The sequence below is a fragment of the Erpetoichthys calabaricus genome, chromosome 15 (assembly GCF_900747795.2).
Source record: "Erpetoichthys calabaricus chromosome 15, fErpCal1.3, whole genome shotgun sequence".
NCBI lineage: Eukaryota > Metazoa > Chordata > Cladistia > Polypteriformes > Polypteridae > Erpetoichthys > Erpetoichthys calabaricus.
In genome coordinates this window covers 27,629,827-27,657,230 of record NC_041408.2, presented here as the reverse complement: position 1 = coordinate 27,657,230, position 27,404 = coordinate 27,629,827, and the positions used below count along the sequence as shown (strand labels likewise).

General features: G+C 42.8%; 1 protein-coding gene across 1 annotated transcript in view; it reads right to left on the bottom strand.

Annotated features, from left to right (window-relative positions):
* The window catches only part of LOC114666116 (uncharacterized), a 129,249-nt gene that overhangs the window by 40,017 nt on the left and 61,828 nt on the right, over window positions 1–27,404 (bottom strand). The window contains exons 5-9 of the mRNA XM_028820852.2: window positions 17,991–18,159; window positions 6,455–6,507; window positions 6,028–6,167; window positions 3,545–3,669; window positions 2,366–2,426 (exon numbers count right to left, since the gene is read on the bottom strand). Coding sequence (XP_028676685.1) covers window positions 2,366–2,426; window positions 3,545–3,669; window positions 6,028–6,167; window positions 6,455–6,507; window positions 17,991–18,159 — 548 coding nt within the window. The remainder of the gene's footprint in view (window positions 1–2,365; window positions 2,427–3,544; window positions 3,670–6,027; window positions 6,168–6,454; window positions 6,508–17,990; window positions 18,160–27,404) is intronic.

The following is a 27,404-nucleotide window of genomic DNA, read 5'->3' as shown; positions in this document are numbered from 1 at the left end:
GAATACCTCTAACGCAACATGAAACATAATTTTCTTTCAATTTATTACGTTTTACTATTTTTTTACTATGGTTAATTACTCGCTGTAATGTAAAATAGTTCTATTATACATTTGTAACAATTCCTATGAAAATAAAAATCTGTTTAAATTGTACATCTGCTTCCCCAAATGTGAGCGGCAGAGCCGCGAAGTGGCTAGTGCGTAGCACCCACCCGGGGGTTGGCAAGCGAAGCGAGCAGGGGGGCAGAGCCCACTAGTTTTATAAAATGTAATGCATTACAAAGAGTGTGTTACTTTTTTCATTTGTAGTAAAAACTGCATATTTCACTGTCCAACATTTGTAATTAAATCCTAATCCAATATACTGTATAAAAAGAGCAGAAACACAGCCATATTTGATTGTTTTCTTCTGAATTAAATAACATCCTTCCTCTTTTCATAGCCCCACCAACAGCCTCTGAAGATTCGTGGTAGGAACACTGACCACTGCATCACCTGATCACACTGTTTCAAAATAATAACTGGACTCAAACTAAACTGACTTTTTATTCCTAGGTTTCTGTTACTGGATTGCATGCAGAACCCTCTACTTGGCTCTGTGATTGAGCCATGCGAAGGACTGGCGTACTTGCCTTAAACCCAGTGGTGCTCTGATAAGCACTGGCTCCCTGTGACCCTAAACTGGGCGTAGTAAATTTACCACTCAGCACATGCAGGATTAAATGTATATTTATAACTCTGGTTCAGTTCTTTTCACTCGATTGCATGCTATGCACATGCTTAACCTCTTCTTCAGTTGTATTGCATTAGGTTGCTCGTTATTTTAATGAGTAACCTGACTACATCACACATGTTACTTTTAATACGTTATCCCCAACACTGCTCGTAACTGCAATGTAGCAGTATGTTGGGTCAACGTTTAATATCTGATGTGAGAGTTGCTGTGTCTTTTTCCTGGAGTGTGTATGTTGTGGATGCCCTGGTAAAGAGATGTGCAGACCTGTCAACTAATCAGCATTTGGTGGTAAGCAAGCACAATCTAGAAATCTCAGAATGTGAGGTAGAGGATGTCCCTGAGTTGGCCAGGAAACACCGTAGGAGCTTGAAACTGTTGCCGTGCCTGAAAAAGGCAGACTGTGATCATCTCAGCTTCTTGCTACTGCTAGTTATGCACATGGATCAAAAATGGGATGGACCTTTAGTCTAAACCTGTAATGTCCAACACTGGTCCTGGTGGGCCGCAGTGTCTGCAGGTTTTCATTCTAACCAACTTCTTAATTAGTGTGCCGTTTTTGCTGCTGATTGACTTGTTTTGTCTTAGTTTTGATTGACATGATTCAGACCCCTTAGTTGTTTCCTTAATTGTTTAGTTGTTTTCCTTAATGAGCAGCCAAACAATAATAAGACACAAAACGAGCTGCCACATGACCAGCTACCCAAAAAATAAAGAAAGGTGAAGGTCTCAGTCATGTTTGGTCTGTTCAGGTCACCAAAACATCTTGATGGTGGTCTTAGAAAAAACGAAAAATCATCAGTCAGCTGTGTCAGAATGAGAGCAGCAACACGTCCTGATATTCAATAATGGCTTTAATTAACAGCAGGAATTGGCTTGTCGTTAAGAAACTGGTTGGAGTGAAATTGGCTGGAGTTTGACGTTCCAATTTAACTGGTCATCTGTTGGCTCATTTCACATCTCATTTCTGTTTGGCTGCCATTTAATGAAGAAACGAATCAATTTAAAGTACTGAATCCTTAAAAACAGGGCTATTAAAAAGAAGGAAAAAGGAGTTAATTAGCAGTGAAAACTGCTCGCTGATTAGGAAAAGGGTTAGAATGAAAACCTGCAGCTGCTGTGGCCCTCCAGGACCAGAGTTGGACACCCCTGGTCTAAACACTGAGGTTCAAGCAAATCTAGGAGACAACATAATAATGATGTGGACAGCAGAAAGGATAAGAAGCTCTTAGTAACATCTTGAGTACAACCCCAAAAACGTTACAGTACAATTTCTTTTATGTACAGTGGCACATTACGCTAAAGAGCTCGCCCAACTCAGAGCCAAGGAACAGAAGAATGCACGGTGTATCAAAAGGCAGTATTGTAGCTTGTAGGGAACCTTAGATAATGGAGAAGGTCTCAAATTTTTAAGCATGAATAAAGTATCCACCTGGTAGAGATTCCCCTAAATTTTTAGAACAAAAATAGATAGCCATTATGGTGCTTATCTTACTCCTCTGCATACTCCCCACAGTGTGTGAGTCACACATTCTAAAACAAAAAATAAGGAGCTTTGTAACAACTTCGTGAAACTGTATTATGAGGCATGTCATTGCATCTTAACAGTAGGGCACTCTCTTGATTTCTTACCTTTTGGCTTTGATGATTTTTCTAATTTCAAGGAATTCTCATCAGTCAGAGGGTCAGATGCCTGTTCAGGAGACAAATAATCAAACATCGGCAAATTTAGTAACCCTGCTAGACACCGACATGTAACTGAAAAACAAGAAGGTTGGCAAGAGTCAATGCATGAATAGATCGCATATTAAGAAATGAGTTATGTTTAAGGGTGTGCTTAGAAAAGAATCAAAATGCTTTAGCTTTCATTGTTCCTTATACCACTAATAAAGCCACAATACTAAATTAATATTTTCCCGTATTTATAGTTGTGAGGTTGAAAAAGGCAGAGGTGACAAGCAAATTGCAATAAAATTAACAAAAGATTTTGATGCCCTTATAGGTCTTGCCAAATAACAGGATTAATATGTGGAGAGACAGAGCAGTACTCCAAAGTCACATAAATACCAAAGAGGCAAAAGGAAACAAAAACTGCAGCATTTTTAAATAAACAGCAGGATGTTATGATAAAAAGGGTCAAAAGAGTGTCGACAAAAAGAAAGCCCTGCTGGCTTTTCTGAGCATGTCTCAGCAATTCTTAATCCTGTCTGCATAGCTGTGTGGCTTACCCAGATGTCAAACTCAAAAAGTATCAAGCAACTGAGGCTCTTTCGTGATCCTGTCCTCTAAGTCCTCCCTCACTGCCTCCTCTCGCCTCTAGAACTTCAGTTGAGGCAGTATTCATTTCCTTCCTATGGAATCACATCTTCCACCAGCCTCAAAATCATTACTGAGTTTGTGGCATCCATAACTGTGCTCTGAGCACACCAGGCTGGAGATGTCTCTATTAAATGGGGGGGTCACCCTATCACTAAAAATTTAGTTGCTCTTAAAGCATTTGGCTCTTATGTTCCCTTGACATTAATGTCGTAATATGAGGTGTGATCAAAAAATTCGGCAAATGTTTTAAAAAAGTAACGTTTATTGCAGTAAAAGATTTACAACTACTAGTCAACCTCAAAATCCTCTCCTCCACTTCGAATGCACTTATCCCAACACTCCTATCACTTTGCGAAGCAGTCCTGGAAGTTTATTTTTGAGAGCGTCTTTAGTTGGGCTATCGTGGCTGCCTGGATGGAAATCGTTTGCCTTTCATGGTTATTTTCAATTTAGGGAACAGCCATTTTCTTTACTTTCAAGATGTGATTTTACCCGCATAGTGTCTTCATGTTCGCTTGCTCTTTGCTTCAGCTGAAGAGACCTGGAGATAAGACATAATGGTCCTAAGGTTATGGATCTCGTCTTCTTGTTGCCAAGGAACCAGTTGTCCACATGTCCTTAAAGATATCAAAAAACACCTGGTAAGGAACGAAAGGCCAAAACATCCAGAAAACAATGGAATGCTTGCCAAACAATCTATTTTCATCCACACTAAAACAGATAAAGTCATTCTGTTCTTTCTTTCTGCACACCAGTAATTAAAAGCTTTATTAATGCTTAGCATTTTTTCTTAAATAGATTGCCTTTGTAAAACCATTTTTCTGAAGGAGGGAGTAGGCCTAAAAAGAAAAGAAAAATGATGACATGTCTTATTTTGCTAGTAAGTACTGTAGAGAAGCTTGCATGTTTGGAGGACTAATAAACTCAAGTCAACCTGCCAATATATCACTACCTCAATCAGACTGCTCCCTCCTGTTTCTGAATGCTGAAACCCTTTCCACTTACAGCACACTATAGCAAAGCTGAGCACCATCTTTTCTTCTTCAACATTATACAAGCTTTTTAAATAGTATAAACCAGGGGTCTCCAACCTTTTTTCCCCCCCTGAGAGCTACTTTTACATTTTTTGGAAAGATCGCCCACACCTAATTTGACTAATCAAGTTTGCAAATTTATGTAGGATTCATTAACCCTTTGGCGATCTACTTGGAAAGGGGTTTGTGAGCTACCGGTAGCTCGCGAGCAACATGTTGGAGACCCCTGGTATAAACCAATATGTGTTTGGCCGGACAGAAAATGATCGTATGATTGAGGAGAGCACTTAGAACACGACACCCATCTCTCTACTACTGTCCACATTAAAGAAACATTCCAGTAGCACCGATCTGGGAGTGTCCAGTACTGTATATAAAGCGCCTCTGTCCTTAATACATGTATTTATCAATAGCACCTGATGACCCCGATTCTCTTGATTCACTAACACAATGTCTGACTTGTATTTCAGAATGGATGAATAGTAACTTTCTCAAGCTAAATAAAGAGAAAACTAAAATCTTAGTGATTGGCAAAAATGGATACAATGAGGCTATTAGAAATAAACTGGATGCATTAGGATTAAAAGTCAAGACGGAGGTAAAAAGCTTAGGGGTAACTGTTGACTGTAATCTGAATTTTAAATCACATATTAATCAGATCACTAGGACAGCATTTTTTCACTTAAGAAACATAGCAAAAGTTAGACCTCTTATATCATTGAAAGATGCTGAGAAAATAGTTCACGCATTTGTTTTCAGTCAACTAGATTACTGTAACGCACTCCTCTCAGGACTACCCAAAAAAGACATCAATCGTTTGCAACTAGTGCAGAATGCAGCTGCTAGAATCCTAAACAGAAAGAAAATCCAAGCACATTTCTCCAGTTTTGATGTCACTACACTGGTTACCTGTGTCATTCAGGATTGACTTTAAAATTCTGCTTATGGTTTATAAAGCCTTAAATAATCTCGCCCCATCTTATATATCGGAATGTCTGACATCTTATATTCCAAATCGTAACCTCAGATCCTCAAATGAGTGTCTCCTTAGAATTCCAAGAGCAAAACTTAAAAGAAGTGGTGAGCCGGCCTTCTGCTGTTATGCACCTAAAATCTGGAATAGTCTGCCAATAGGAATTCGCCAGGCTAATACAGTGGAGCACTTTAAAAAACTGCTGAAAACACATTACTTTAACATGGCCTTCTCATAACTTCACTGTAATTTAATCCTGATACTCTGTATATTCAATTCATTATAATAACTATTCATGGTGGCTCTAAAATCGGTACTAACCCCTACTCTCTCTTCTGTTTCCTTTTCCGGTGTCCTGTTGGTGGCGGCCACCATCTACTCAAAGCACCGTGATGTTCCAACAGTGATGGATTAAAAGCCAGAAGTCTGCATGACCATCATCATCAAGACCTTCCGTGAGAACCCTAACTACAAAGAGGACTATTTCATTTATGTTAGGTAGAATGCCCAGACGGGACTGGGCGGTCTCGTGGCCTGGAACCCCTGCAGATTTTATTTTTTTCTCCAGCCGTCTGGAGTTTTTTTTTTTTGTTTTTTCTGTCCCCCCTGGCCATCGGACCTTACTCTTTTCTATGTTAATTAATGTTGTCTTATTTTAATTTCTTATTTTGTCTTTTATTTTTCTTTTCTTCATTATGTAAAGCACTTTGAGCTACTTTTTGTATGAAAATGTGCTATATAAATAAATGTTGTTGTTGTTGTAATACATCATTTCGTGTGAGGGTATGAGACAAGTAATATTGGGACTGGATTCTGAAATTTTCATTTTTAAATCTACTGAAGTTAACTGCTATTTACACAAATGTGCACTAGGTTTTATTTTTTTTCTCTTTAAAGATTATTTCCATAGAAAAGAATTAAAATAAATTTTAACAGAGCTGGATAACAAGAATAGGTTAATGCAGTACCTTGGTGTTCGTGGGGTGTGGTCTTTCCACAAACTGGAGATGTCCCAGCGGCTCTGCTACTGATGGGACAGGCTAGCGACGGCAGACTGCTGCAGCTCTTTGTGTGTGGTTCTCTGTGCTCCCGGTGAGTTTGAAGATTTCTACCAAGGAAGGAAAATCGGAGAATATTTACTGAAGGCAGAGCGCAGTGGCGCACATTAGTCGTTACCGTGCATTTCCTTTTTCATATTTATGCATACATAAGAAAACTTTCATAAAGGTAAAAACAGGTAAAGAGATCACAAGATCCTAGCCAATGTGGGAAACATGAAATCTTGCTTTCCACTGGGGGAAATTTCCATTACTGGAGAACTGATCTCTTTTCATTGACATTTCTCCAGTTTTCATGATTATAAAAAAAGTTTTGCTTGTTAACATTTTTTTTTACCTAATTGAGATAGCATCATGGAAGCCACGTGTCAGCCTTTTGTATTCATCACCCTGATAAATGGGAGACAAAAAAAAAAACAGAATGCATTTTAGGGTGGTCAACCATGAAACAAGCATCTGTTAGGGAAGTGACTATATTTCTATTCCATTTACAACTGAAGTACAGATGGGAATGCCATGAAGAGTTGTTGGTGTTTAAAAATATCTACTTTTTTTGGAAATAATTCACTTATAATAATGAGTTATTTAAGTAACACAAAAATCTTTCTTAGATTTTGATCAGCAGACTTAATTTTCTAACTTTTACATGTACTAAATCACGTCCTAGATCAAGATTCTTATTCACAGCAAAGACACACTACAGAATGAAATACAGTATGTCTGACAATCTAAGTGCCAAGCAGAACTGTGCTTAGTTTTAGGCTTCATTATACAAGTCTACAATCCTTTATTCGCAATTACAAAATTTGGAAATCTCAGAAAACTTTTTTACTTTCTCATATACAATACATAGTTTAGAGAAATTATAGGAATCTTGAAAAAATTAAACCTCAAGACTTTGATGAATCTTGACGTTTTAGACCTTCCTAAATCCGAAAATACCATTTTTGAAGTTATATCTGTCTGTGTGTAAACACGATAACTCAAAAACACTTTGCCCTCTTTGGTCAATGAGGTTTTGTACACCCGCTTTATATCAAAAATAAGGAATCCTATCAACTTTTGGGCCACTTCCATCCATCCATCCATCCATTTTCCAACCCGCTGAATCCGAACACAGGGTCACGGGGGTCTGCTGGGCCACTTCCAGTTGTACTTTAACTGAATACTTTTGTAAAAATTTTCAAGTAATCTATGGTTATAATTATAGACAGATGATTCAAATTTTGTATAGAGATTTATAATGATAAAAAGCAATCAGATATGAAATTTGAGAAAAATTACTCAACCAGAAGTAGTATTTTATTTAAGCAACCATCCGAATTTTTGTATCATGGAAATATAAATGTGTACACAATATTAAAAACTGTATTCAGTATAACACATATTCTTTCTAGGACTTATTAATTTTATTTCAATTTACACATCATCAGTTTAAGAATAACATGTAAACATTGAACATGCCATGTAAATATAAAGATGTAATGGGAACAATAAGCTGCTACGTCCCCATCGTGTTCCTGGTAATACATTTCATTTTATGATATTTTTTTAAATTTCCGCCATTATTGCTAGATGCAGTTTTACCTACAGCAATTTATTGCAACAAATATTATATAATACTAACACTTTTTCTGTGTTTTTAGCTAAATAGGACTCTTTTTATTTTGCACGTAATCGAGGTAATGCATATATAATCATGAAAAAATTCCACCACCGTTTTCGACCTCACTGTGTGTGTGAAAATATAATGTTAATATAAAGTTTTATTATAAATAGAGATGAATGATTGTGTATCAATATTATCAATTTGTTATGATGAGAAACAAAGGGATATGATATTTGAGAAATATTGTGCAACTGGAAGTGGTTCTGATGACCTTTTCCTCTATCTCAGTATATGAGAAAGTCGAGGCGCGCACACTCACAATTTTTTTTTTGTGTGCTAAATGTGATGTAATACAAATGCTGCCACACCACAAAGTGCATTGTAAGATATCTTAAAATGAATTATAGATATCTGATAATGTGTGTTTCTAAATTGGCCCTAGTGTGTGCTTGGTGTGTGGGTGTGTTTGTGTGTGTCCTGCGGTGGGTTGGCACCCTGCCTGGGATTGGTTCCTGCCTTGTGCCCTGTGTTGGCTGGGATTGGCTCCAGCAGACCCCCGTGACCCTGTGTTCGGATTCAGCGGGTTGGAAAATGGATGGATGGATGATAATGTGTGTTGTCACACATGAGCGCATGGGAGGCAGTCAGTGGACTTGGCTGAACACAGTAAGTCAGAGCAGGGGATGACGGGCGCACTAAAGCCTTTCTCTCTGTCTGTTCTTTGGTCCCACCTCTTCCTCCCCAGAAGCTATAAGAAACATCTACTTTCCCTCCTTTGCAGTTGCATGTTTGGACTCAGTCCGAAGAGCTACTCACTCTCATAAAAAAATTGATTTCAATCACTTTAATTATTGAAAGGATTCTGAATATATGAGGCAGAAACCCAACCCTTTTATCAGTTTTTGTCTCATTTTAATATTGTTAATATGACTTTTTATGATTAGAGACTAAACTGTCACATATTCTAGAATACTTCTTATGAAGATATCACGCTTAAGCATATGGCATCCATTTACTCGTAGTTTTTTCCTACCATTCAACAGATATGTAACATTCTAGAAGCTTTCTGTCAACTATCTGATTTTGCAATGGAAAATGGACTGGATTTCAGACATCATCAATCCAAATGAAACTGTTGTGGTTTGCCTACAAGAAGATCCTCTCCAGAAAGCAACTGAATTGGAATTATGATATTGAACTGAATTGTGGAAAACAAACAAGTTTTTCTCATATGGTGAACTTTTCACATTTCAGAACCTATCCCCCTTCCCATGGGCTCACCACCTATGGGAGGGGCCAAGGAGGTCGGGTGCAGTGTGAGTTGGGTGGTGGCCGAAGGCGGGGACCTTGGCGGTCCGATCCTCGGCTACAGAAGCTGGCTCTTGGGACGTGGAATGTTATCTCTCTGAAGGGGAAGGAGCCTGAGCTTGTGCGCGAGGTTGAGAGGTTTCCGGCTAGATATAGTCGGGCTCATCTCGACGCACAGCTTGGACTCTGGAACCAATCTCCTTGAGAGGGGCTGGACTCTCTACCACTCTGGAGTTCCCCCTGGTGAGAGGCGCCGAGCGGGTGTGGGTATACTTATTGCCCCCCGACTTGGAGCCTGTACATTGGGGTTTACCCCGGTGGATGAGAGGGTAGCCTCCCTTCGCCTTCGGATGGGGGGACGGGTCTTAACTGTTGTTTGTGCGTATGCGCCGAACAGCAGTTCGGAGTACCCACCCTTTTTGGAGTCCCTGGAGGGGGTGCTAGAGGGTATACCTTCTGGGGACCCCCTCGTTCTGCTGGGAGACTTCAATGCTCACGTGGGCAATGACAGTGAGACCTGGAAGGGCGTGATTGGGAGGAATGGCCCCCCCGATCTGAACCCGAGTGGTGTTTTGTTATTGGACTTCAGTGCTCGTCACGGATTGTCCATAACGAACAACATGTTCAAGCATACGGGCGTTCATATGTGCACTTGGCACCAGGACACCCTAGGCCTCAGTTCAATGATCGACTTTGTGGTCGTGTCGTCGGACTTGTGGCCACATGTCTTGGACACTCGGGTGAAGAGAGGGGCAGAGCTGTCAACTGATCACCACCTGGTGGTGAGTTGGCTTCGATGGTGGGGGAGGATGCCGGTCAGGCCTGGTAGGCCCAAAAGTGTTGTGAGGATCTGCTGGGAATGTCTGGCAGAGTCCCCTGTCAGCAGTAGCTTAAACTCCCACCTCCGGCAGAACTTCGACCACATCCCGAGGGAGGTGGGGGACATTGAGTCGGAATGGGCCATGTTCCGTGCCTCTATTGTTGAGGCAGCTGACCGGAGCTGTGGCCGTAAGGTGGTCGGTGCCTGTCGTGGCGGCAATCCCCGAACCCATTGGTGGACACCAGCGCTAAGGGATGCTGTCAAGCTGAAGAAGGAGTCCTACCGGTCCCTTTTGTCCTGTGGGACCCTGGAGGCAGCTGATAGGTACCGGCAGGCCAAGCGGAATGCGGCTTCGGTGGTTGCTGAGGCAAAAACTCGGGCATGGGAGGAGTTTGGGGAGGCCATGGAGAACGACTTTCAGACGGCTTCGTGGAGATTCTGGTCAACCGTCCAGCGTCTCAGGAGGGGGAAGCAGTGTAGTGTCAACAATGTATATGGTGGGGATGGTGCGCTGCTGACCTCGATTTGGGACGTTGTGGGTCTGTGGGGGGAGTACTTTGAAGACCTCCTCAATCCCACTAACATGCCTTCCAATGAGGAAGCAGAGCCTGGGGACTCGGAGGTGGGCTCCCCCATCTCTGGGACTGAGGTCATCGAGGTGGTCAAAAAACTCCTTGGTAGCAGGGCCCCAAGGATGGATGAGATACACCCGGAGTTCCTCAAGGCTCTGGATGTTGTAGAACTGTCTTGGTTGACACCCCTCTGCAACATCACATGGACATCAGGGACAGTGCCTCTGGATTGGCAGACCAGGGTGGTGGTTCCCCTCTTTAAGAAGGGGGACCGGAGGGTGTGTTCCAACTACAGAGGGATCACACTCCTCAGCCTCCCTGGAAAAGTCTATTCAGGGGTTCTGGAGAGGAGGGTCCGTCGGATAGTCGAACCTCGGATTCAGGAGGAACAGTGTGGTTTTCGTCCTGGTCGCGGAACAGTGGACCAGCTCTACACCCTTAGCAGAGTCCTGGAGGGTGCATGGGAGTTTGCCCAACCAGTCTACATGTGTTTTGTGGACTTGGAAAAGGTGTTCGACCATGTCCCTCAGGGAATCCTGTGGGGAGTACTCCGAGAGTATGGGGTACCGGACCCCCTGATAAGGGCTGTTTAGTCTCTGTACGATCGGTGCCAGAGCTTGGTCCGCATTGCCGGCAGTAAGTCGAACCCGTTTCCAGTGAGAGTTGGACTCCACCAGGGCTGCCCTTTGTCAACGATTCTGTTCATAACTTTTATGGACAGAATTTCTAGGCACAGCCAGGGTGTTGAGGGGGTCCGGGTTTGGTGGACTCAGGATTGGGTCACTGCTTTTTGCAGATGATGTTGTCCTGTTTACTTCATCAGGCCGTGATCTTCAGCTCTCACTGGATTGGTTTGCAGCTGAGTGTGAAGCGACTGGGATGGGAATCAGCACCTCCAAATCCGAGACCATGGTCCTCAGCCGGAAAAGGGTGGAGTGCCCTCTCAGGGTTGGGAGCGAGATCCTGCCTCAAGTGGAGGAATTCAAGTATCTCGGGGTCTTGTTCATGAGTGAGGGAAGAATGGAGCATGAGATCGACAGGCGGATCGGTGCAGTGTCTGCAGTGATGCGGGCTCTGTATCGGTCTGTCGTGGTAAAAAAGGAGCTGAGCCGTAAGGCAAAGCTCTCAATTTACCAGTCGATCTATGTTCCTACCCTCACCTATGGTCATGAGCTATGGGTAGTGACCGAAAGAACGAGATCGCGAATACAAGCGGCTGAAATGAGTTTCCTCCGCAGGGTGTCTGGGCTTTCCCTTAAAGATAGGGTGAGAAGCTCAGTCATCCGGGAGGGACTCAGAGTAGAGCCGCTGCTCCTCCGCATCGAGAGGAGTCAGATGAGGTGGCTCGGGCATCTGATCAGAATGCCTCCTGGACGCCTCCCTGGTGAGGTGTTCCGGGCACGTCTAACTGGGAGGAGGCCCCGGGGAAGACCCAGGACACGCTGGAGGGACTATGTCTCCCGGATGGCCTGGGAACGTCTCGGGATTCTCTCGGAAGAGCTTGAAGAAGTGGCCGGGGAGAGGGAAGTCTGGGCATCTCTGCTCAAGCTGCTGCCCCCGCGACCCGACCTCGGATAAGCGGAAGAGAATGGATGGATGCATGGACCCTGTCCCCTCCATCGTGTAAATAATTCTAATATTTGCACTTTATAAGTGTAAAACATTTACTTATAATTAGTTACATCTGACTAATATCTGCCCAAATCTAAATGCTGTTAAAGTCCACCTGTAAGAATTTTGCAGATATTTTCCCCTTTGGTTTAGATTCAACTTCAGTGTAAACCCATTTTTTACATTATTTTTACCTTTACATTCTGGCCCAGGTTATTTACATAATTTTAAAACAGCAGTGGCCAAGCACTGATCCCTGATAGAGTACATTTTTAACATAACTTAATTCAGAAAAAGGTTACTCAGACCATAAATCACTTCTTCCTGTTGCCAATTTTGCACTCATTTAAACGCTTTCCTATTAATGTCTTTATCATTTGGTTTAGTTTCTGGCTTATATGCCACCTTACTTAGATAAGTAATTGATGTTGCTTCCTAATAAAATGTTAGTATATTAGTGAAACACAGTGTCCTCTGCCTCCCCATGTTGAATGTTCACTAATACACCCGTACTGTGGAAGAAAGGTTAGACTTATGCGTCACGTAGTCGTTAAGGATAAAGTGTTTTCATATAGCATTTATCTTCAAGGAATAGCATAATGTGTCAATAGATGTCAGAAACCTCTTATGGCATATGTGGAAGCCAGATAAAGGTCAAGCATACAAAAAAATGTACTGAAGGATGACTAAGAGATCAGATGACCTGTATTCAACAAGATCGGTCTGTTGCTATATACACAGAAATTTCAAGGGTGGTGGCTCAACCCGAAGAGTATAAGAAGAACCAGAATGTATCAAAATAGACTTTTATTTTATACCAGTAGCAGCGCGCTGCACGATAACAGGCAGTGAATACACTTGACTTGAGCATTCATAGTTTTCATTCTCTTTCTCTGTACGTTTATCATTCGTTTGCTCAGAGGTTGACGTGCTTGCTGCTTCCTGAGCACTTCTGCTTTCCTCCACCATAGTGGCCCACTGCTTCTCTTCTTTCGTCAGCATCTTCTTGCGTTAAAAACTGATTAAGTCAGTGTTTGTGTTGCAATTACTTAGTATGTTTTCCTTCATTTTTCACTTAAGCTGGCACTTAAGTCTTCAATCTGCCTCAAGAATGATTTAAGGTATGAAGAGGTAGAAGAAGTGATGGCAAAGGTGGTAGGGAATGAAAATGGCAACTGTATGCATGTGCCGCACGGCCCCTGCTGGCCGCTGCCGAAAGTTGATTCTGCAATAAAATAAAAATAGGAATAACATTTTTGGGACAATTATCACCCCGAAAGCGGATAGTAGACATCACATAGTATATGTGTAGCAAATGTCAGGTCAATAGGTCAAACGGTTTGTGAGCTACAGGTGATTAAAAATCCTGGACAGACAAACGGATAGCCACGGTAGCGGTGATTCCCAACGTGGGGCAATTTGATTTTTTATGGGGGGCAATTCAAAAATTTAGGAAAAAACAGAAATTCACTGCTAAAAATGATAGAAAAAATAAACAATTTAGATATTTATATAAACATAGAAGAGATGGTGAAGAACCCTTTAATTTATGATTTTACAACCGACTTGGGTTTTTCTACTTAGAAATCGTTTTTACCATTAAAATAATATGAATTGTAACAACAATTATAAAATTTTCAAATATAACAAAAATATAAAATGATCAAAATATTACAGAAAAAGCTGTCATTAAAGTTATTTTATATTTATGAATATCATGTCTCTTATTATATGTTTTCAAAACTGTGTTTCCTATTACTTCATATTATATATTTTTTTTTTAACAATTTCTTAGTGATTTCTTTGTCAGTACTTCAACTATCCTTTCCCTCTTTTGTTTCCATGTTCTTTGGAAGCTTGTTTAGACCAAACTGATGACTTTATGGGCTTCCTCCACATGAGTAGGAGTTCACTTTTTGAACAGGTAATATTAAGAATAAGGTATATGTTACAGTGGGGGACATCATGATTTTAGAGGGGCAGAGGTGGGGCATGGCCAAAAAAATGTTGGGAACCACTGTATACTATACAGTGCATCCGGAAAGTATTCACAGTGCATCACTTTTTCCACATTTTGTTATGTTACAGCCTTATTCCAAAATGGATTAAATTCATTTTTTTCTTCAGAATTCTACACACAACACCCCATAATGACAACGTGAAAAAAGTTTACTTGAGATTTTTGCAAATTTATTAAAAATAAAAAATTTGAGAAAGCACATGTACATAAGTTTTCACAGCCTTTGCCATGAAGCTCAAAATTGAGCTCAGGTGCATCCTGTCACCCCTGATCATCCTTGAGATGTTTCTGCAGTTCAATTGGAGTCCACCTGTGGTAAATTCAGTTGACTGGACATGATTTGGAAAGGCACACACCTGTCTATATAAGGTCCCACAGTTGACAGTTCATGTCAGAGCACAAACCAAGCATGAAGTCAAAGGAATTGTCTGTAGACCTCCGAGACAGGATTGTCTCAAGGCACAAATCTGGGGAAGGTTACAGAAAAATTTCTGCTGCTTTGAAGGTCCCAATGAGCACAGTGGCCTCCATCATCCGTAAGTGGAAGAAGTTCGAAACCACCAGGACTCTTCCTAGAGCTGGCCGGCCATCTAAACTGAGCGATCGGGGGAGAAGGGCCTTAGTCAGGGAGGTGACCAAGAACCCGATGGTCACTCTGTCAGAGCTCCAGAGGTCCTCTGTGGGGAGAGGAGAACCTTCCAGAAGGACAACCATCTCTGCAGCAATCCACCAATCAGGCCTGTATGGTAGAGTGGCCAGATGGAAGCCACTCCTTAGTAAAAGGCACATGGCAGCCCGCCTGGAGTTTACCAAAAGGCACCTGAAGGATTCTCAGACCATGAGAAAGAAAATTCTCTGGTCTGATGAGACAAAGATTGAACTCTTTGGTGTGAATGCCAGGTGTCATGTTTGGAGGAAACCAGGCACCGCTCATCACCAGGCCAATACCATCCCTACAGTGAAGTGTGGTGGTGGCAGCATCACGCTGTGGGGATGTTTTTCAGCGGCAGGGACTGGGAGACTAGTCAGGATAAAGGGAAAGATGACTGCAGCAATGTACTGAGACATCCTGGATGAAAATCTGCTCCAGAGCGCTCTTGATCTCAGACTGGGGCGACGGTTCAACTTTCAGCAGGACAACGACCCTAAGCACACAGCCAAGATATCAAAGGAGTGGCTTCAGGACAACTCTGTGAATGTCCTTGAGTGGCCCAGCCAGAGTCCAGACTTGAATCCAATTGATCATCTCTGGAGAGATCTTAAAATGGCTGTGCACCGACGCTTCCCATCCAACCTGATGGAGCTTGAGAGGTGCTGCAAAGAGGAATGGGCGAAACTGGCCAAGGATAGGTGTGCCAAGCTTGTGGCATCATATTCAAAAAGACTTGAGGCTGTAATTGCTGCCAAAGGTGCATCGACAAAGTATTGAGCAAAGGCTGTGAATACTTATGTACATGGGATTTCTCAGTTTTTTTATTTTTAATAAATTTGCAAAAACCTCAAGTAAACTTTTTTCACGTTGCCATTATGGGGTGTTGTGTGTAGAATTCTGAGGAAAAAAATGAATTTAATCCATTTTGGAATAAGGCTGTAACATAACAAAATGTGGAAAAAGTGACGCGCTGTGAATACTTTCTGGATGCACTGTAGATCATTTAGGTGTAAACTAACAAACCAACCAGAGTAAATGTCTGCATTGATTAACACTGTTATGTAAATTCAGTTGCTTATAAAATAGACCTGTATCTTTACTATGTGACCACTCTGATCATGCCTGGAGAAGAATGCTGTCTGTTCAAGCATTAGCTGAAGACTCCTAAATGACGCAGATGGATGCGCTTTTCTCCTGCCTGATTACTGATTTGTCCTGTTAGAGGATAAGCTTCTTTAATAGAGATGTTGATTTCTGCCACAACAGTTGATTTATGTAGCTCAACTTTCTTATTAATAATTGCTCCTATTCACTTTACAATTGTATGTACTGTACATATTAAACTATATATTAAATTAACTAGCCAAGAAATATGTGCAAATGTACCCTGCAGTATAATGCCTTACAGTTTTGTCTCCTGAATTACACTAATGCTTCCATGAAAGGTTTTAGCCTCCCCCATTTCTCAAAGCCTGGATCAATAGATGGGATCAGAAAATGAATGGATTTAGGGAGGAATGGATGCGCAGATATACAGTGATGTAAAGGAAGCCTGTGCGCCGCCCATATACAGGACAGATGCAAAGGTGTTGAGCTTCCATGGGTTACAGAAAGTGGAAAGGCAATAAGTTTCTTGCATCATGATGCCTTAGTGTGAATCCTGAATTTTCCACTGTACTGTTCATTTCCAGGAAGCAGGAGTTTCATTGAAAAACATCTAGCTAATTAGCATCAAAATGACACTTAAATCTTCTTTACACAAAGTCATTTTATAGTAATGACATGCACATCTTGCATCCACTGAGCTTTTCAAACAAATGTACTAATTGAAACTAAGCAAACACCTGATAGGTATACAAGCTGTGACAACTAGGACACTTGTACATTCCTTACGATAGAAACCGGAACGACTTTGAATCTCTGTAGGCAAAACAATACTCCATGTCAGTTTACCGTGTAAACAGAAATATTTCCGGCTGACGCAGCTGGGCTCTTCACCTGTTTGTCTGACGAAGATGAGTCATGCTGCTAAATTTCCTTTGTGCAATGACCCTCTGACACAGAGGGGAAGGTTGCCTACAAAATTCCAATGACATATTTTGGAAGGTTTTGTGTGTCTAGGGCCAAAATAAAGACATGAAATAATGTGTCGCATATGAGAGCTCCCACCATAATATACCACTCAGAAGTAGCCTGAATGCAGATGCACAGTAAATAGAAAGTGAAAGACGTCTAAAAAATATGCTAGAGCTTCACAGCTACATGTGGGCAGAGTGGTGGACCTGCACTGACAATCGGAAGGTTGCCGGTTTGAATCACGTAAATACCACAAGGGACTCTACTCTGTTGGGCCCCTGACCAAGGCCCGTAACCTGCAATTGCTTTGTCCAGGGTATGACGTTAATCTGCATCCACTCCTGCAGGTAGGCCCTCCAACCTGCAGGGGTAAACCTGGGGGTTGGTGGCAGAATTGGCACTCCAGCCACCATAAAAAACCTCACACTGGTTCCATTTTATCTGAACTAGCGTGGTGCTGAGGTGTCACCCGTTGCATGGCTGCACTTGGGTCCTAATCTGGGGATCCTAATCTGGGGATCCTGAGTTGATTTGTCATGTGGTGAGTGCAGCAATGTGCTGTATCAGCGCCTGCTCCTAACCTCTATATTAAAGTCTCAAATTTTTTCTCAGGTCCTTTCTCAGGTGTTATCTAAGATAGAACGGAGCACTTCTGTGTGCAAGTTATAAAAAAAACCTTCAAACTGCGCATTACTCCTCTATCATCAGTCCTCTATCCCATCAAATGATGTGTGCCATGGTGGGCTCAGTCACTACATGCTTTGTATTACAGTCTGGTAGTGTTTGGTAGAGCAGGGGCTCCAGCAAAAATGCAATAGTCTGGAGAAGCCAAAATCAAGCAATGGCACAACCAGAGTAAGAAAATGAGGTATCTCAGAGTAAAGGTGCATTAAGTCTGTCAGAAGGCAGTAGAAGTAAGGAGTATTTCAATTCCAGATTAGACCACTAGTGTAGAATGAACTTTAGGTATTGAATTTAAGACAAAATGGCACCCAAGTAGAATTAAAAGTCTTGGAACAGAAAACGGAAAACAAATGAGTACAAATGAGTAGATCTTTGGTTTCTAACTTACAGAAGATTACATAGAGATAAAAGGAAAGCCATCACTTTTTACAAACCGGTATACAACAACTAGATAAGGACTGATGGCTAAAACTGAGATACGTTGGCACTTATTGATATAGTTGTTTTCACAAATGTCTTACCTGGAGATACTGGACTTGCTGAGTTTTGGCTACAGGGTAACAGTAGCTTCCTCCAGAGATCTTCATCTGAGAACTGCCAGTTGAGTTTCTATTGATGAGTCTTCTACAGCTGCTCTCTTCACTGCTTACACCTCTCCCTGATGAATGTGCGTACTCCTTCAAAATTTGACTGCAAAAATAAAACTGGTTTCAAACAAATACCAGTTACTGTATAACTGGAGATTCAAAATTGGCCTTGCGTGAGAGTCGACATGGTCATAAGAATGCTTCGTAATGCACTAGTGCCCCATCCACAGCTCTACCTAATACCACTGAAATAGATACTGGCTCACCACAATCCTGAATTGGATTAAGGAGTGTGGTGGACAGCCGGGACGCCCTGAGTATGAAAGGATCTAGGGTGACAGTATTTGAAAGGCTGTATCTCCCCCGGACCGACAGAGAGCAACCCCCTTAGGTTGCAGTGGGGCCATGGGTTGTAAGCATGGAAGCTCAACCCTGCTGGGGTGCCTGGACGTTTACCGGAAATGCTGGTTATGCCGTTAATCTGCATCCAGCCCTGCAGGTAGAACCAACCTGCAGGGGAAAACCTGGGGGTTGGTGGCAGAATTGGCACTCCAGCCACCATGAAAAACCTCACACTGGTTCCATTTTATCTGAACTAGCGTGGTGCTGAGGTGTCTCCCATTGCATGGATGCACTTGGGTCCTAATCTGGGGATCCCAATCTGGGGATCCTGAGTTGATTTGTCATGTGGTGAGTGCAGCAATGCGCTGTATCAGCGCCTGCTCCTAACCTCTATATTAAAGTATCAAATTTTTCCTCAACGGAGCACTTCTGTGTCCTCTATCATCAGTCCTCTATCCCTGGTGGAAGAAGTTTGTTGGGCACCTGGAGTCCTTTAAGTCCAGGCGCCCCCTGGTGGTGGCCACGGGCCCCGGCAGGGTTGAGCTTCCATGCTCATAACCCATGGCCCCCGCTGCAAGCCAAGGGGGCTACCCTCTGTTGGTATAAGGGAGAAACAGTCTTACAAATACTCTCGCCCCCAGTCCTTCCATACTCAGGGCATCCTGGCTGGGTAAGGGGTCCGGCCGTCTGCCACAGGAAGTATGAGAATGTTACATATACCAGTTACTGTGGCTATGAGTAATCCGCAGGACAAGCACGTTACATTAACTGTATCACACACTGATTTGCAGACAATCGCTACAATTCTCTGTACACATACAGAGTAGAGCTTAAGGCTGTAGAAAATTCAGCAGCAAGACGTTTGACAAAAAGCAACAGGAGATCCCACAACAGTTATTTTTGCTGATTTGAATTGGTTGTTTAGGGTTGATTTAAAGATTCCACATATTATTTCTGGATAATATTTCTGGTTTCTTTCCACAGCCTAAAGACTTGCAGGTTAGGTGAATTGGTAATGTTTAATTGGCCCTAGTGTGTGTGTGTGTGTGTGCGTGTGTGTGTGTGTGTTTACTCTGCAATGGACTGGGACAGGGATTGTACCTACCTTGTGCCTTGTGCTTACCCATGACCCTACCCTGAATAAGCAGGTTCAGAAAAAGGATGGATGGTTGGATATACATATTATTCCTAAAGACCTCTTAAAAATAATCTAAAATGATCTTCCCTTGAATACAGAGTCTCATTTATCATTGTGTTCTCTTTGAAGAATGTGTTTACAGTGTATAGATTTGCTTTCATTACTTAATAAGTATATATGGTTGTTTTGACAGATAACTAGCCACCATCTTACTGCCACGTACAGTGCATCCGGAAAGTATTCACAGAGCATCACTTTTTCCACATTTTGTTATGTTACAGCCTTATTCTAAAATGGATTAAATTCATTTTTTCCTCAGAATTCTACACACAACACCCCATAATGACAACGTGAAAAAAGTTTACTTGAGGTTTTTGCAAATTTATTAAAAATAAAAAAATTGAGAAAGCACATGTACATAAGTATTCACAGCCTTTGCCATGAAGCTCAAAATTGAGCTCAGGTGCATCCCGTTTCCCCTGATCATCCTTGAGATGTTTCTGCAGCTTCATTGGAGTCCACCTGTGGTAAATTCAGTTGACTGGACATGATTTGGAAAGGCACACACCTGTCTACATAAGGTCCCACAGTTGACAGTTCATGTCAGAGCACAAACCAAGCATGAAGTCAAAGGAATTGTCTGTAGACCTCCGAGACAGGATTGTCTCGAGGCACAAATCTGGGGAAGGTTACAGAAAAATTTCTGCTGCTTTGAAGGTCCCAATGAGCACAGTGGCCTCCATCATCCGTAAGTGGAAGAGCTTGCCGGCCATCTAAACTGAGCGATCGGGGGGAGAAGGACCTTAGTCAGGGAGGCAACCAAGAACTCGATGGTCACTCTGTCAGAGCTCCAGAGGTCCTCTGTGGAGAGAGGAGAACCTTCCAGAAGGACAACCATCTCTGCAGCAATCCACCAATCAGGCCTGTATGGTAGAGTGGCCAGACGGAAGCCACTCCTTAGTAAAAGGTACATGGCAGCCCACCTGGAGTTTGTCAAAAGGCACCTGAAGGACTCTCAGACCATGAGAAAGAAAATTCTCTGGTCTGATGAGACAAAGATTGAACTCTTTGGTGTGAATGCCAGGCGTCATGTTTGGAGGAAACCTGGCACCATCCCTACAGTGAAGCATGGTGGTGGCAGCATCATGCTGTGGGGATGTTTTTCAGTGGCAGGGACTGGGAGACTAGTCAGGATAAAGGGAAAGATGACTGCAGCAACGTACAGAGACATCCTGGATGAAAACCTGCTCCAGAGCGCTCTTGACCTCAGACTGGGGCGACGGTTCATCTTTCAGCAGGACAACGACCCTAAGCACACAGCCAAGATATCAAAGGAGTGGCTTCAGGACAACTCTGTGAATGTCCTTGAGTGGCCCAGCCAGAGCCCAGACTTGAATCCGATTGAACATCTCTGGAGAGATCTTAAAATGGCTGTGCACCGACGCTTCCCATCCAACCTGATGGAGGTTGAGAGGTGCTGCAAAGAGGAATGGCAGAAACTGGCCAAGGATAGGTGTGCCAAGCTTGTGGCATCATATTCAACAAGACTTGAGGCTGTAATTGCTGCCAAAGGTGCATCGACAAAGTATTGAGCAAAGGCTGTGAATACTTATGTACATGGGATTTCTCAGTTTTTTTATTTTTAATAAATTTGTGAAAACCTCAAGTAAACTTTTTTCACGTTGTCATTATGGGGTGTTGTGTGTAGAATTCTGAGGGAAAAAATGAATTTAATCCATTTTGGAATAAGGCTGTAACATAACAAAATGTGGAAACAGTGATGCGCTGTGAATACTGTCCGGATGCACTGTATACAGCAGCATCAGCTCTTCATTATCCAAGCCACACGTTCTTAATGTTTGTCAAATTAACTTTTTCATCCTTGTTTTGTGTGTGTGTGTTTCTCTTTTGTTTTTATCTTCTGCTTTTCTAATTGCCATTAAACAGCGTGTAAGCACATCATTAGGACTGCTCCCTCATCATTGCAGCCCCGTAACCTGTCTGTATAAAATCTGCATGTTCATCGTCCTGTATCTGATGTGAGGTCTTCGCTGAGAGCTCTGCCTCTCTTGGCACACCTCAAAGATGTGAATGTTATGTTAGCTTCACAATTAAATCACAAGAAACTGGAGTGAAGATCTTTCTTTTCACACAACACGCCCCACAGCTCCAAAACTGAATCAGCTGCTTTCCATAAATGAATGGGTTGACAGATCACCTAGCTACTGGATTTCTGATTTTTCATTTTGTTTTAAAGGGTGAGTGTAATACAGGGTGTCCATAAAGTCCGTGTGCAGTTTAAAATACAGTATATGTGTAGTGTGATATTGGTGCTTGGTTGGTGCCGACCTGACACAGACCGACACCAGAGGCACGGGTAAAATAAACAAAAAAGATTTATTTTTTCTTCAGCCATGGGGCACGTCTTCCCCGTGTCCCACAGGCCCTACACAGTCCCCAAAACACACAAAGAAAAATCACCCCAAATCACACTCTTTGTCTTCCTCCACTCCTCCCAGGCAGCTTTGCCCTCCTCCTCCTCCCGACTCTGGCGCCCTGAGTAGTGGCTGCAGGCTCCTCTTATAGCCCACCCGGAAGTGCTGCCGGTGCTCGTTGACCTACTTCCAGCTGTACTTCCGGGTTTGGCTGCGCTCCCGCCCCGATGGGCTCGTTAAGCCATACAGCTCTATGCAGCTCTTCCTGGCGGAGGCCACGGATCCCAACCCAGATGAGCTTCGGTGTTCCATGAAAGTGGCCCCGACGCAACCCAGGGGGGCTGCCAACAAAGGTTTCCGAGGGATGTAGCGTGGCTCCCATGGCTGCTCCCCCGGATCTAGTGACAAAGGGGTGTCCCGGCCGGGCATGGGTTCCAGCCGTCCGCCACAGTACCAAATTTCAGGTCAATAGTTCAAACGGCTTGCAAGCTACAGGTGATTTAAAATCCTGGACAGACAAATGGACAGCCATGGTAGCGTATTATATATAAAGATAAAGCTTGTATTTTAAAAATGCATGGAAATGGCGATATGACATGTATTGTTGATTTAACGTTTGGATATGTTAAGCTAGCAACCAACTGAATTTATTACAATCTCCTCAACTTTGTATTGGAAAAATCTTAATACATAATTCGCCAGTCTCCTCACTCACTCACTCACTCACTCACTCACTCACGTCTGTCCGAAGCCGAATGCGCAGTCGCCTTCTGCTCAGCTGCCTGAAAAACCTTACAAGACAGACATTGCGGCAGGCAGCGGATTTACGGCCGCAAATATTCAAAGAGAAAGGCGAATTCGACCAACATCCAACTCCAACATCGCGGGAGGCGGCGGATTTACGGCCGCAAAAATTCAAAGAGAAAGGTGACTTCGATTAAAGCTCTAGAGGCATTTACTTTTTCACACAGGGCCATGTAGGTTTGGATTTTTTTTCTCCCTAAATAATAAAAACCATCATTTAAAAACTGCATTTTGTGTTTACTTGTGTTATATTTGACTAATGGTTAAATGTGTTTGATGATCACAAACATTTTGTGTGACAAACATGCAAAAGAATAAGAAATCAGGAAGGGGGCAAATAGTTTTTCACACCACTGTAGTTGTAACTTTGTAAGTATATGTGATAGAAAGGATTAGAAAGCTTGATGTACCTAGTTTTTTTTTTGTCTTTAGAAGTTTTATTTTTGCCGTATTTGGGGAACTGAAAATCCGCATAACTCTGTTGAACATGAAAGAGATTCTCCCAAAGGTAATGTGTGGTGTACTTTAAGAAAAAATCGAGTCATAGGGTCATTCTTTTTTGAAGGGTGTGTTGTTAATGGTGATAGCTATTTAGAAACAAAGGGGCTCCGCCCCCTGCTCGCTTCGCTCGCCTACCCCCGGCGTTGGGTATCCTGTATTCCTAACTTCACTCCGCAGTAGTGCCACTCACAATATGGCGGTGACACCTGTGCCTTTACTCCGCAGTAGTGCCACTCACAATATGGTGCTGACGCCTGCGCCTTCCGTACTTTATGGACCCGCGGGGCCTCCGTAGCCTCTTCCGCTTGAATCTGGGCTGCAGCGCAGAGTCCTCTTTTTTGTGTGGCTGTCGGTAGTCGTTAGCCATGGGCGCATTCTTGCTTCATTTCTCATTCACGTCAGTTGAGCTCTTTCGTTTTTGGGCCGTGACTCCTTCGTGCACGGTGGAAACAACTTTGCGTGCGGTTTATGAGATGCGCGCTGTACGCGCCTGCGCAGTACGTCTCATGGTCCCATCGCCGTGTCCCTGCGTCCATGCCATCCGGTTTACCATTCTCGGTTAGTAATATGGATACTGCAAAATGACTTTATTCCTCAACTTGAACAATTAGGACTGATAGAGAATACAGTGTTTCAACAAGATGGTACTCCTTGTCACTTTGCTTTGCATGTTAGACAGTCTCTACATGAGAAATTCCCTAACAGATGGATTGGAAGAGGTCGACCATTTTCTTGGTCTCCACGTTTGCCAGATTTGACCCCATTGGATTTCTATTTATGGGGACATGTGAAGACTAATGTTTATTCAACCAAACCTCGATCTTTAGAAGACTTGCAAGCGAGGATAACTGATGTGATCGCTGGTATTATTGCAAATCAGCTTGAAAATGTTTTCCGAGAGCTACAGAATCGTATTACCCTTTGTATTAGTAATGATGGTGAACGTGTTGAAAATTAACAAGAACAATCAAAAATGTGTTTCTTCTTTCTAAATCCTTTTTACAGATTCTTTCTATCACATATACTTATAAAGTTACAACTATTTTAAATTGCACAAGGACTTTATGGACATCCTGTATTATGATTTTTAACTTTACACTGGTCAATGTTATCTTATTATTAGTAAAACATTTTCTTCTACTGTCTTAAAAAGTGCTACATAATATCAATTGTTACTTGTTTATATATTATATAACATTTTCAGGCATGCTTGACCCAGTTCAGGACCAAGATGAGCTGTGGCTTATCTTAGCAGCAGCCACAGCACTTAAGTCCAAGGCAGGAACCCATCCTGGGCAGGCTGCCAGTCCATCCCTGGGCCCAATCAAACATACACTAATAATTACAAGACAAAGAAAGCCAACTCAGTTCTATCAGACAGCAGCCATCCTCTCTGCTCTAAATTCCAGCTGCTGCCATCAAGCTGCAGATTTAGGTTTCCAAAGGTAAAGGTTTAAGAACTCCTTTATTCCTAGAGCTAACAGCATTTGAAAATCTGTTATTTGTAGGGCTGTTGCTAAATGATAAATTCTGCATTATTATTATTTTGTGTACAGCTGAAAGTAATTCTTCTTCTTTGTATTGATCTCGATTGTGTGTGTTTTTTTGCAGGAACATTGGTTGCCAAGTGTTGTGTCCTTGTTTATCTGCTGTAACAATGTCTTCTGCTTTTGTACTTTCCTGCTGCAAACAAATTTCCCTCTGGGATAAAGTGAGAAGTCAAGCAAAATGACTCCCTTTATTGGCTAACAAAAAAGATTACAATATGCAAGCTTTTGAGGCAACCCAGGCCCCTTCTTCAGGCAAGATGTAATCAGTCCTCTGGGATAATAAAGCCTACCTAACGCTAAACTTGAACAATCACACAGGGCCAATCTCACATCTTCAAATATTCGAGCATGCATGTCTCTGGGGGATGTGGCAGGACAAACCAGGCAGACATGGGGAAAGCTCTTTAAGGAGCACTGCGCAAAATACATTTAACTGACCTGAACATGGAAACCTGACACTAGCAATGATCAAGCATTTAATCTGAATGCAAGAAGCTGTATCTGTAAGACAACTGTAAGAGTCGTTTGTATAATCATATGTAAAGTGTAACCATTAGTTGATTCATCCTGCCTTTGTGTACAATAGATAGGTGCTCCACTAGTCTGTCCTGCTTCTAGCTTTAATTCTGTAAAGGAGATTGGGTCAGATGATTGCTGTTGAGCAGGACATTGAGCAACAGTTTTTTGTTGGATGTGATTACGTACGTTTCAAGTAAAAGAAATGGCATCTTTGGAAATATGTTAGGCCAAGTTTAATAAGTTTATTATGTTCTTTAATTTACCTGTGTCCTGTGGTGGGTTGGCACCCTGCCCAGGATTGGTTCCTGCCTTGTGCCCTGTGTTGGCTGGGATTGGCTCCAGCAGACCCCCGTGACCCTGTGTTTGGATTCAGCGGGTTGGAAAATGGATGGATGGAATTTACCTGTGTCTGGTAATAAATTTCTTGAACTCGTATGGAAGAGTAGTTTAATACATCAGAATCTTCAGTCCTGCTCAAAGTGGCACTTACGTAACAGGGGGTCACCACTATAGCAGCGGTGCCAACCACTGAAGAGCCTTTCATTCGTATTCTTATTATCATAATCATTATCATATCCCAATCCAAATACACAGAAAGTCAAATCTAAACTTCAGTTAGATGTGTTGGCAGTTACAGTTTCCACAGCATGCCTCGCATTTTCCCAACAGTGTAGAAAAGAAGGCAAAAAAACCAGGACCATCAGTTATTTTCACTATATGACAGGGAGCCAAAGTCCACCCACTGTAGGATTCTGCCAAAGTTAATCAAATTGAAGTGACAGCACTGGCAGCAGAGGACATGGTTTCCAGGGCAAAACAGACTTATTACTCAGACCTAGCCTGAAGCGAGAGCTGCCGTCATGCTCACTCTTTTTAGTAGGCTTCACTTTAATAACATAAAAATAGTAATTAGAAAAATGGGGTTCAATGGAACTTTTTTATTTAGACTGTGTGACAATAGATGGCGCTATACCAGTGCTTAACCCGACACAGACAGATGCAGGAGGCACACTTATAAATGCCCAAGCTTTTTATTTTATTTTCTTTCCTCGTGGAGAACGTCTTCCCCATTCTCACAAGTACACAACTGTGGTGGGCGGCCGGGTCCCTACGTTGGGCTACACCCTACGTTCCCCGGAACACTTGGTGGCACCCCCCCCCCCGGGTTGCATTGGGGCCACAATGGTGGAACACTGGAGCACATCCCTGTTGGGCTCCATGGCCACCGCCAGGGGGAGCTGCATGGCTTAACAAGCCCATGTGGGCAGGACAGCAGCCACGTCCGGAAGTGCAGCCTGAAGTAGGTCACCTGGAGCACTTCTGGGGGTGCTATAAGAGGAGCCTGCAGCCACTACTCTAGGTGCCAGAGTCGGGAGGATGAGGAGGACGAAGCTGCCTGGGAGGAGTAGTGGAGGAAGAAGAGTGTGGTTTGGAGCGATTTACTTTGTGTGCTGTTTGGGGACTGTGTTGGGCCTGTGGGACACGGGGAAGACGTGCCCCACAGCTGAAGAAAAATAAAAGTCCTTTTTCTTTGATTTTTACATGTGCTTCCGTTGTCAGTCTGTGTCGGGTCGACGTATATATAGCGCCTTTGCCACAACAACACAGTCCCAAAACACAAACACAATACTTTACTTTCCTTCCTCCTTTTTCTCCACTCCTCGGCAAGCTTCGCCTCCCTCCTCCTGACTCTGACTCCTTTTATAAGGCACCCGGAAGTGCTCCAGGGGCTTGTTGACCTAATTCTGGGAGTGGCGGAAGAGCTGCTCTCCAAGGCTCAGCAGCAGCTGCAACATCCCATGGTGGCGCCCATGGATCCTAACAGGGCCAGGGACGTGCGGTCAGGGGAGGCAGAGCCTCACTTGTCATCATGTTTAGTAAAATAACTAATAATGATAACATAAAATAAATGTGTCCACTGGCCTGTGCTATAAATTTGTTTTCTGTATGATTCCTGTAACTTTGATCATTTTTAAAGTCAAAATCACTGAACTGGCGCATTTCTTGTTCAAATACAGGGGAGAAATGTGAGGTGTGGCAGCAACGAGCCTCACCTCAC